Raw genomic sequence first — 12,397 nt, 5'->3', positions numbered from 1 at the left:
ATATGCATTCTGACATTGCTGCACAAGCTTTCCCTATACATATTTGTGGTGTGATACCATGATGAAAATATTAAAGGGGTAGATTTGCTCCCCCTGCTTCCTGTTAAGAAAAACATAAAGTATTATTCTAATTTGGAGGGCTTTTTCAAGCGGCTACTCTTTGCTAAGGATTACTGCTTCATGTTTCTTCATGTATTTTAGAACAAATAATAATTTTACAGAGGCCTTTCAATATAATTTCTTCCCCTAATATAATGTCATTTCCCTAATGAAACCAAATTTAATTAATATAGTAATGAACATGTGTTAGGGGTTAATAGGAACATGTCTTGGAGTTAATTGTTAATTAATTAATAAGTTGATTAATTGACTCCAAGATTAACATCAGACCAACAATCAAGTAAGCAACCCCCCCAATCAAGGAACTGCCAAATAAGCCAACAGTAAACAGCCATCCAAAGAACTTCTAAAACCACCCCAAGGCAAGCCACTGGAATATAAACTAAGAGCAAACCTCATTCCTTAGTAACCTAGTTACCTAGTTTGGGTAATGAAACATCTGCAAGAAGACAACCAAGCTCCGAGAGCACCAAGGACCCTTTATTTCAACCCTTCAACCCATATTTCAATATTCTCCTTTATTGGAACGTGTTAATTCTGAGGATCCTGACTCAAAATGTTAAATTATGTCAGCATGTTAAATTATATATTCTTGCTGTGTCTGCTGTTTTGTCTTTAGTTTTTTAAGGGTTTAGCTTCTTCAGGTGCTTGGGCCTGCTTTGATGAATTCAATCGCATTGAACTGGAGGTACTGTCTGTGGTAGCCCAGCAGATTCTTTGCATCCAGAGAGCTATACAACAGAAGATGGAGATATTTAATTTTGAAGGAACTGAACTGAAGCTTAATCCCAATTGTTTTGTTGCTATTACTATGAATCCAGGTTATGCAGGTCGCTCTGAACTACCAGATAATCTGAAGGTAAAGTAGCAAAATAAATAGATTAATGAGGTAATTCAAATATGCTTTTAAATAGCCATATATTAAGATTGTGAGTGCTTCACCTAGAAAAGCGCATGTATTTCATATGCATAAAAGAGATAGTCATATAAATAGCATGTGCCAATGTATTATACAACTTAACATTTCTAATGAGAGATATGTCTATAAAAGTGAAAGTGGCAGTTGTCTTGAATCAATTAATAAACAATAAATTGAAGATGGATATGATTTTCTGACAATGGGAGAATTAGAGATCCTCTAATAATATAACAATTTCTTTCTAAGACCAAGCTTGAAAGCATTGTTCTATAGGCTTTTGAAATGATTCAATCTGAAATGAGAACTACTACTTTAATAAAAAGAATACTTACTGGCCACATACACAGTATCTAAAATAAACCTTACTGCAGAGCAATTTTACCAAAAGACTTTTTATTGTAAAAGATTATAGATGTTGCTCATACAAACTGCAGTAATTTTATGATACTAGTTTTCAGAGATAATAGCAATACATATGTACATATATACATAAAAATATACATTCTATTCTTTTAGGTTCTTTTCCGAACAGTTGCCATGATGGTTCCTAATTATGCCCTCATTGCTGAAATCTCTTTATATTCTTATGGATTTCTGAATGCTAAGCCATTGTCTGTGAAGATAGTGATGACCTACAGATTGTGCTCAGAACAACTTTCATCTCAGTTTCATTATGACTATGGAATGCGTGCAGTCAAAGCAGTACTAATAGCTGCTGGTAACTTAAAACTAAAATTTCCAACAGAGAATGAAGATATACTGGTAAGAACTACCTTGCGATTTACAAATTTGAAATTAATCCATTCAGGTTAAGTGGATATTTTTGCAATTAACGATAGTCTTTTTGTTTAATTAAATTACTTTTTTTTGTTTTGTCAGCTCCTTCGATCAATCAAAGATGTAAATGAGCCTAAATTTTTGTCTCATGACATACCTCTATTTATGGGGATTACAAGTGATTTATTTCCTGGCATTAAGCTTCCTGAAGCTGACTACAGTGTGAGTATATTGGTAGAAAGTTGTTTGCCAGTAATATTTTTATTTGCCCTAATTAATAATTATTTGCTACATATGCACAATGAAGACAAAGTTTTGAGTTGTAATTATGGTAAGAAAGTTTAGACTATTTCTGTGAAACAAAAATTCATTCAAATTCAATGTATTTGTAGAAGTTCTTTAACTTTTAATAATTAATGAAACACATTTCATTCTTTCAAAATGGGCTTAATTTTGACATTTATGTCTTTGCTTCTAGAATGGTATTTTTAAACTCCTGATAATCTAGCTCATCTTTCTTGATAAATATGTTTTTCAGTGTCTTCATAATTTAAAAAGTCCAACTCCATTAACAAACAATCAGAATAGCTGACTGACAGTATAATTCTATGCATGCCCACTCAAAAGTCAACTACAAAGTATTGTAGTTGAACATAATTAAACTCTTGTTTAACATATTTAGGATTATTCAGTATATTATGAAGGATTGTGCAATATGTTCACATTCATGCTTTGATCAGTTCCTGGTTAGATGATTGCAATGCACTCTACATGTGGCTACTTTTAAAGAGTATTCTGAAGTCAATGGTGTGGGTAGTTACCGGTACACCATGGCACACTCAGGTTGTAGCATTACTTCGCAAGCTGCACTGACTTCAAACACACTATTGGATGCAATTTAAGATGTGGGTTAGATTTGTAAAGCTGTCCATGGCATAAAGCAGACTGTTTTCAGGACTGTCTATCTCTGAACATTTCTGCCCATTCCACAAGACCCAATAGATTGGAATTGCTTTGGGCCTTTATCTGATGGGGCATAGAAAGCCTGTTTCTGTCATGGTGCCTGCCCTATCAGAAATTCAGAGGGCTCTGATCCTGTGGCCTCCTATAAGATTTGGAAAATGTATTTGGCCAATAGACAATGGTATTAGCTGAGCCATTTTTTAAGGATTAAGTGACTAATTGTGTTCCCTCTCAATACATTGTGTTTTATTTCTACTTTGGGTTTTGCTTTCGGTTATTCTTTATTTTTAATCTAACATTAGCTACCTACTGGAGTTGTACTAAGTAGGGTGAGAGGCCATGGCCATATAAATTGAATAAATAAATACATTACATTGATTAAATAAATAAATGTGACTTACTTCAGTTTTAATTTTCTTTCGAGGGCCATTTTTAACATATTCCTGATACTAAGCAATGTTATATTTTGAATTATATTATTCAATTATAGTCAAGAAATAAAAATATAGAATTTATTTTTTTATTGTATTTCAGGATTTTCTGGAATGTGCAAATGAATGTTGTAAAGAGCATAATGTCCAGCCCGTTAAAGTTTTTCTAGAAAAGATGATACAGACTTATGAAATGATGATAGTTAGACATGGGTAAGTACATTTATGATAAGTAAACTTTATAAGTATTTGATATGGTTTCATCAATATAATAGTTGATTTACAGGAGAAAATGTTAACTCCATTATAATTAAGAATAATGTAAGGCTATCCCACTGGGGATCAGATAAAAGTGATATGATTGGGATGGGTAGGAGAAAGATGATGCTATAACATGCCATACCATGTATATGCTATGGTTAGATGCATGGGTCAGAGAACAAGAACCTTAATTTTTCCATTATATAATGGTGATAGAAGAAGATTTAACCATGCTAGTATAGGTGATGAACTGTGTACTCAGGATTACTTCATAACTTCAATATAATCTCATTTTTTTCTTACTTACCATGGAGTTCTTTTTAAAAATATAAAGCAAGAAAACAAGCCATTCCATTCCATTACATAATCACAGTTGTATGAACTTGCAGTGTTCTGTTGTAATCCACTCCTATACATTAGTCAGGTTTTAAGGGTATTCTGTTTAGAGAAATGAGTCAGTCCAGATTTCGGAATGAAGCAGATAGAGAAGAACAGGAGTCAGTGGTAAGAAAAAATACAATACATAAAGGGTTCAATTTTTTTGTATTAATAAAGTTTGTTACAATATTTCTTGGGCTTTAGCATGCTTTTTTTTATCATCTTCAATAAACCCAATGGAATTAATCTGATAAGGTTGGTCCATACAGTGAATTATCAAAATGACACTACTATATTAAAAAATTCAGAACTCCTGATTATAATGTATTTGTTTAGGGAAATTCAAGTTTGTATTAAAAGTGAAAAAGACACCACAGGGAGTCTATAATTGGGTTCTATGATTCACCACAGGGAGTCTATGATTGGATTCACATAGTATTCTGGCACATTTTAACTTTAGTGCAATATGTCAAACATACCTCTATAACTATACCTAATGTATGATCACCTTGCATTGTTGGAGAAAAAGTGTGAAAGTTTTCAATCTTCCAATTGAAAAGTGAATGGATACATGCAGCTTGCATACATACAAGAGAGTGCTGTAAAGCACTATAAGATTGCATATAAGTCTAAGTGCTATTGCTGTTGTTATGATTGAACTGTTGGAATTGGGATTCATTATTTAATTAATTATTTTGCTCACCTGATGATAAACATATGTCCATAAAATACATTAAATGTATATAGTGTAAATACTGTATAAAAGAAACAAACAATAAAACAACCACAATGACACATTAAATAAACTATTGACAAGCAATAGTATCCCGTCACACCCCAAAAGGCTCTCTGAAATAATTTGGATTTTTAATCAGTTACAGAAAACCAATGGAGCCTGACTGATATTATTATTTTATTATTATTATTATTCGAATTTCTATACCGCCCTTCTCGTTTCGGACTCAGGGCGGTGAACAGCCAAAATAAAAACATTTATACATAAAGTATGATTAAAAATAGATTTAAAATAATTAAATTTGGCCCATAGTTTAAAATTTATCAGTTTAAAATCCATATCAAAATTTAAAACCAACCATAAAATCATAAAATCAAGAGAGACCGGCTAACTGAAAGAGATGAGTTTTTAGGGCCCGACGAAAAGTCCGGAGGTCGGAGATCACTCGTATCTCTGGGGGTAGATTGTTCCAAAGGGTAGGTGCCACCACAGAGAAGGCTCTCCTCCTGGGGGTCGCCAGCCGACATTGTCTAGCCGACGGCACCCTGAGGAGGCCCTCTCTGTGGGAGCGAACTGGCCAGTGGGAGGCTATTGGTGGCAGAAGGTGGTCCCGTAAGTACCCTGGCCCTAAGCCATGGAGCGCTTTAAAGGTGATCACCAACACCTTGAAGCGCACCCGGAAGTCCACCGGAAGCCAATGTAGCTCGCGCAGGAAAGGAGTCACATGGGAGCGCCCAGTCGCTCCCATAATCCCCCGCGCGGCCGCATTCTGCACCAGTTGGAGCCTCCGGGTGTACCCCAAGGGGAGCCCCATGTAGAGAGCGTTACAATAGTCCAGATGAGAGGTGACGAGTGCTTGAGTGACTGTGCGTAGGGAGTCCCGATCCAGAAAGGGGCGCAACTGGCGTATCAGGCGAACCTGATAAAAAGCCCCCCTGGCCACGGCCGTCATATGCCCTTCTAAAGACAGTCGTGCGTCCAGGAGGACGCCCAAGTTGCAGGCCCTTTCCGTGGGGGCCAATGATTCGCTCCCAATAACCAGCGATGGCGTCATCTTGCTATACCGGGACGCCGGCAGCCACAGCCACTTGGTCTTGAAAGGGTTGAGTCGAAGCCTGTTTCTCCCCATCCAGACCTGCACGGCCTCCAGGCACTGGGACATCACTTCCAAGGCATTGTTGGGATGGTCTGGGGTGGAGATGTACAGCTGAGTATCATCAGCGTACTGATGGAACTCCACCCCAAAACCACGGATGATCTCACCCAGCGGCTTCACATAAATGTTGAACAGGAGGGGCGAGAGGACCGACCCTTGTGGCACCCCACAAACAAGGCGCCTCAGGGTCGACCGCTGCCCCCCTGTCAACACGGATTGCGACCGGTCGGAGAGATAGGAGGAGAACCACCGCAAAACGGTGCCCCCACTCCCAGTCCCTCCAGCCGGCGCAACATGATACCATGGTCGATGGTATCAAAAGCCGCTGAGAGGTCTAACAGGACCAGGATAGAGGAATAACCCCTATCCCGAGCCCTCCAGAGATCATCCACCAACGCGACCAATGCCGTTTCCGTGCTGTACCCAGGTCTGAAGCCGGACTGGAGTGGATCCAAATAGACAGCTTCATCCAGGTACTGGGGAAGCTGTTGCGCCACCACACTCTCAACAACCTTCGCAATAAAGCGAAGGTTGGAGACTGGATGATAGTTAGCCAAAACAGCCGGATCCAGGGATGGCTTCTTGAGGAGAGGCCTCACCACTGCCTCTTTCAAGGCGGCCGGCAGGACACCCTCACTCAAAGAAGCGTTGATAATTCCCTGGAGCCAGCCTCGTGTAACCTCCCGGGAAGCCAGCACCAACCAGGAGGGACACGGGTTCAATAAACATGTGGTGGCGTTCAGCCGTCCCAAGATCCTGTCCACGTCCTCGGGAGCCACAGGATCGAACTCCTCCCAGATAACATTCTCAAGGCCTGCCTCAGTCATCTCGTCTGAACTAACCCAGTCAGCGGCCAAGTCTTCCCGAATCTGAGTTATTTTATCATCCAGATACTGTACAAAATCCTCAGCTCGGCCCTGCAAGGGGTCCTCCCGCGCTCCCAGATATTCTGGAGGGATGCTATTCTGCTTGAAAAACTCAGCTAGTTTTCCTTACTGTAACTTCATAAACACTCAGTGTGCTCCCCCTCTCTCATTCTTTCCTTTTCTATAATTCCATTTTCACTTTTGTGGCAATTAAATGGGTATAGATATCTTCAGGATTAATTATGTGAATAATGCCTTTGCTTCTCTGGGATGACAAAAATACTGAAAAACAACTTTTATTTTATCAGGTTTATGCTTGTAGGAGAACCTTTCTCTGGCAAGACAAAAGTTCTGCATGTATTAGCAGATACACTTTCCCTAATGAACGAGCGTGGGTATGGAGAAGAAGAAAAGGTAATACACAGAACTGTCAATCCAAAAGCTATTACTATGGGGCAACTCTTTGGACGATTTGATCCAGTATCTCATGAGGTAAGCATTATACATTCCTTAGATTACAAAGATGTATCATATTTTTAGGAGTATAAGACACACTCTTTCCCCCCCTAAAAGAGGGTGGAAATGTTGGTGCGTCTTATACACCAAATACAGCCATTTTTGGCCTCCCTGTGCATTCCATTTTTGCGAAAAACGGGTCCATTTTCTGCAAAAACAGGGCACACAGAGGCTTTGGGAGGCCTGCAGAGTGCTCCTGGGGGCTGGGGAGGGCAAAAACACTGTTTTTCGCAAAAAACGGGGCACACAGAGGGTTTGGGAGGCCTGCAGAGTGCTCCAGTGGGCCGGGGAGGGCAAAAACTTTTTTTTCCCTTTCTTACGTCTTCGAAATCTTGGTGCATCTTATACACTAGTGCATCTTATAGTCCGAAAAATACAGTACTTTTATACAGTAATTTCAATCTTTAGGTAGAGTAGCTTCATTAAATTGCTTATAGATGATGATGGGGTGGACCAACTGCACTGTAATACATAAGCATCTGTGTACTTGTATACTTTTGTGCATTTTTCAGGAAATGTTCCAAATGCAAATTAAAATGAATAAGATCAGTCCTTCTTTATTAGATTAGTTAAGGCCACCCATCTCCACAAAGACTCTAGAAAGCTTACAAAATATCAATTGTATAATTAAAACATAACATAGCAAAACATAACTGTCAACACAAGACAATAGCAATAACATTTAAAAAATGTGACAGGGGCTTCACAAATACCCTATCCCAGACCTGGCAGCACAGCCAGATATTATGGGGCTATTCTGGAGGGTGGAAGTGTTTTTAATGAAATTTATCAAGTCACTGCACAGTTGTCAGCAGTCATGGAGAAAAATTCTTAACCTCCTTAGTTTGATCACTCAGTAATATATATAGTTTGCTGAATGTCAATTTAATATGGTATTTGATTTTCACGGGTACAGGTAGGCAAGTCTTGCTGTATTTGGGTCTTCTCCCGTGTAAGATTGAGAGCACTTTGGCAACGTTTCGGCAGAATCTCATCTGCCATCATCAGGCTTATGCAAGGGATCTTTTGCAGCAACTGCCGTTACTATTTCAAATCTGGTGCTGGTAGTCTGCTTTGCTGGGATGGCCCCACTTCTTCGTTCTGATTGGTTGGAAGTCCCAGTCTTTGTCTATTGGCTTGGCTTCGGGTGTATGGTTGGTTTTTCTCCGCCAGGTGGCAGGGCTTCATCTTTGTGACTGGCTGGAATGTGATTTGGCTGGAGGTCTCGGGGTGTGTGTGTCTGGCTTCTGGGGTGTAGATTTTTCTGTCTGTGGGTGCTGGGACTCGTTTGTTGACAAGGGCTAGTTTCCAGATGTCTGGTAGGCGGGAGGTGTCATCACGTTTATTCATGTTATGGGGGTGTTTTTCTATTTCAATGGCTTCCATAATTATTCTCTTGTTGAGGTGTTCAGTTTTGGAGATTAATTTGGTTCCTTCAAAATCAATTTCAAGTCCTGTAGCTTTAAGGTGCTGGAAAAGAGGAAGTTTTTTCCTCTGCATTCTTGTGTTCTGCAATGCATGCATTTATTCTCCTAATAACCATACACCCGAAGCCAAGCCAATAGACACAGACTGGGACTCCCAACCAATCAGAACGAAGAGGTGGAGCCATCCCAGCAAAGCAGACTACCAGCACCAGATTTGAAATAGTAACAGCAGTTGCTGCAAAAGACCCCTTGCATAAGCCTGATGATGGCAGATGAGATTCTGCTGAAACGTTGCCAAAGTGCTCTCAATCTGACACGGGAGAAGACCTGAATACACCAAGATTTGCATACACACACACACACACACACATATACACACATACATACATATATACACACACACACACACACACACACACACTCTTTCCCAAATCAATACACATATTAGGGCAATATAAGCAGTTAAAGTTTCCTCATGTCTCTCTTGTTCATTCTAGTGGACAGATGGCATAGTGGCCAATACTTTTCGAGAATTTGCTTTAACTGAAACACCTGACCGCAAATGGGTTGTTTTTGATGGTCCTATTGATACTCTTTGGATAGAAAGTATGAACACTGTGTTGGATGACAACAAAAAGGTAATGCTATTCATTACCTTGGATTGTTGGGTGGTGGGGGGATTGCATTAGCTTCCAAATTACCTCTTCTTTCAATTATTGCAGACATATACTTAATTTTCAGTTAAAGAGAATTTAGGGAGTTAATTTCTTTTTCCTATTACTTATTTTTTAATTCATATAGTTTATCATAAAAAAGAAAACAAATTATATTTCAGCAACAACCTTCATTGTGCATATTTTAGAAAAGGCTTAGCAGTGCAATATGTATGATAGCTCACATTTTTAAAAATACATTAAAGGAAAGAAGGTGCATGATTAAAAAAATAAAAAAGGGTTGAATACAAGCAACTGCAGAAAAGGAAATGAAAACAATTAATTCATGTGTTGAGCAAGAATGTAACAGCCAAGTGCCTTGGAAAAGCTTTCTAATATAAATCCTATCTTTTAAAAATACTTACAAAGCTTGTCCTTAAGTAATACATTAAGATTTACCATTTTTTACTAGTAAAAGCAACAGAATTGCTCTCGTGGACTGCACCCAGCAAACCTCAGTTTACTCACTGTCCCATTACAAATAGTTCTCAACCTACAACAGTTCGATTAGTAATCGATCAAAGTTACAACGGCACTGAAAAATGTGACTTATGACTGTTTTTCATAGTTATGACCTTTGCAGCATCCTCATGATCATGTGATCAAAATTCAGATGTTAGGCAACTGGTTCATAGTTATGACCTTTGCTGTGTCCTAGGATCATGTGATCAACTTTTGTGACCTTCTGACAAGCAAAGTCAATGGGGAAACCAGATTCACTTAACAATTGCAATGATTCACTTTACAACTGTGGCAAGAAAAGTCGTAAAATGGGGCAAAACTCACTTAACAAATGTCTCACTTAACAATGTAAATTCTGGGCTCAATTGTGGTCATAAGTCGAGGATTTACCTGTATTGTATTCTTCCTCAGGACAACTTTCAAGGCATGATAAATCTTATAGAAACTATGGTGATTTTTATGTTCAGCTATTCTGAATGCATCTACTAGGTTGGCCTTAACTGAGACACTTTCTTTCTCAACCCAAAGTTAGTAGAATCCTTTATAAAAGGATTGCACACATATAATTTGGATATTTTTTTGGTATCTGTTTTTGTTTTCAGCTATGTTTGATGAGTGGAGAAATTATTCAAATGTCACCTCAGATGAGCCTCATCTTTGAGGCTATGGATCTATCTCAGGCTTCCGTAAGTTAAAAGCAAGTTAAAATAGTTTTTTAAATTTGAAATTAGAACCAGAATGAGATTCTAAAAATACATTTATTATTCTGCTGTAGCCAGCTACAGTCAGTCGATGTGGAATGATTTATTTAGAACCTTCGCAGTTGGGATGGAAGCCACTTGTTACTTCATGGTTGAGCACACTTCCTGAACCCCTGAATGAAAAGGAATTCCAAGACCTGTTTGAGGAACTTTTTGATTGGTTAGTACCTCCTGCTTTGCGAGTTCGTTGGAAACAGTGCAAGGTAATTTGACATTCTCTCAGGAAAACGATTTAATCAGCCTATTTTTGTTGACAGAATCATATGTTTGTGAAGCCAGCTTTCTGTTTGGAATTCTAGATATTTTTAAGTTTGTATAATTCAAAGATATAAATAAACTGCTTGGAGTATAGGTAGTTCTCATTTAGCAATCACAATAAGGACCAGCACCTTGGTTATTAAGCAAAGCAATCATTAAGTGAAAACAAACTGCTTATGATCTCAATTTAGCTTTCCTTTGCTTTACAGACTTGTAAAGGTGATATATGCAAGGGTTGATCATACTAAACAAGGCAGCTGCTAAATGAGGACTACTTATACTAAGACTGGTCTTTTGAATCCTACTCGTAGTAGGTTGTAAAATCTGCTAGAACTCTCAAAATTTGTTTGCTGTTATCCATAAGGAATTGTTGCAGATTAGTTCTTGGGTTGGAAGGTTTTGGCCTTAGTTACCTGGAGGGATGCGTTCAAAGACGGTGACTTCTGTTTCATCCTGTGTCTGCTAGGCTTTATCCATGCCCTCCACCCTCATTTTTTAAACATCTGCATGAAATTGCTGGAGGAAGTAATCTAAAAATTGGAATTATCTAATTATACGGATAGTTCAACCTCTGTTGTACAAACTTAACCTAGATCATCAAATTAAACTGGGAAGGGATAATGTGTTGATATGAATGGAACCTTGAAAATGAATGGATAGAAACCTCCCAAAGAATCAGTTACTCTCTGATCAATTTGCATGCTACTCATCTCAACAAGTGAGTTTATATGGAGAACAAAATTAAAATAAAAAATCACAACCAGCCATATAAAAATTAAAATTAGCAGCTGATGAAGGTATAAACATTAAGGAACCCCAACCCAGCCCTTCACACACTTGGGGCCTCAGGCCAACACATAACCAGTTCTTTTGTGCCTGGTTACAAAGACCATCAGGATTGGGGCCATTCTAATCTCCCTAGGGAAAATATTTCATAGGACAGGTCTTATATCAGAAAAGGCACGTCTCCTGGTCTGACCAACCAGCATTTCTTAGCTGACATGAGTGTGGATAATTTTAATTTGCATGGCTTAAGGTTTTCTGTACATTCACTATGATGATCTGTTACAAAAAATAATAAAAGTTATTTGTTGAGTAAGTTTTATGAGTAATAAAACTTTTATGAGTAATAAAAAGAGGCTCCATGAAACAAAAACAATTATAAACTTTTAATAAAATATTACAATTATATCACTTGAAATGATATCACAATGATATTAAAATATCACTATATCTGTAGCTGTTCAGAATTTGCACTCTTAAAATATAAAATGCGGTAAAACTTCAATTTATAGTACAATATTATAATATAAACCTCTATATCTGTCCTGCACATGTACTTAAGTACTGTTACTCTTTCTCTCTTACAGGAGTTAGTTCCCACCAGCAATAGCAATAATGTGGTATCTCTCATTCGACTGTTGGAAATACTATTGTGTCACAAAGCGAAAAAAGATCCAAGCAATAAAAATATTCATAAATGGGTTACGGTTGGTCTCATAATTTAACATATGTTTCAAACTTGAAAATTGGTTATAATTTTTTTTTATAAATTTCAGCCTTTTGAGTTCACCATTTTTACAATTAATGTAAGACAAAGTATAAAATATTGTGTTATTCTAGATAAATAATATACACTTCAAATCTTTTATC

At 37.9% G+C, this 12,397-nt stretch overlaps 1 protein-coding gene across 2 annotated transcripts in view; it reads left to right on the top strand.

Moving 5' to 3' along the window:
* DNAH12 (dynein axonemal heavy chain 12) overlaps nucleotides 1-12,397 on the top strand; it is a 96,140-nt gene that overhangs the window by 35,678 nt on the left and 48,065 nt on the right. For both annotated transcript variants that reach the window (XR_015731666.1, XM_087883706.1), the window contains exons 27-35: nucleotides 740-979; nucleotides 1,556-1,801; nucleotides 1,919-2,038; nucleotides 3,314-3,423; nucleotides 6,916-7,099; nucleotides 9,048-9,188; nucleotides 10,328-10,411; nucleotides 10,501-10,689; nucleotides 12,115-12,234. Coding sequence is in view for 1 of the 2 variants with exons in the window: in XM_087883706.1 (XP_087739832.1) it covers nucleotides 740-979; nucleotides 1,556-1,801; nucleotides 1,919-2,038; nucleotides 3,314-3,423; nucleotides 6,916-7,099; nucleotides 9,048-9,188; nucleotides 10,328-10,411; nucleotides 10,501-10,689; nucleotides 12,115-12,234 (1,434 nt within the window). In the remaining variant the exon portion in view is untranslated. The remainder of the gene's footprint in view (nucleotides 1-739; nucleotides 980-1,555; nucleotides 1,802-1,918; nucleotides 2,039-3,313; nucleotides 3,424-6,915; nucleotides 7,100-9,047; nucleotides 9,189-10,327; nucleotides 10,412-10,500; nucleotides 10,690-12,114; nucleotides 12,235-12,397) is intronic.

Source organism: Pantherophis guttatus, chromosome 2 (assembly GCF_059756535.1).
Source record: "Pantherophis guttatus breed Tessera chromosome 2, ASM5975653v1, whole genome shotgun sequence".
Lineage (NCBI taxonomy): Eukaryota > Metazoa > Chordata > Lepidosauria > Squamata > Colubridae > Pantherophis > Pantherophis guttatus.
This window is presented reverse-complemented; position numbering and strand designations above follow the sequence as displayed.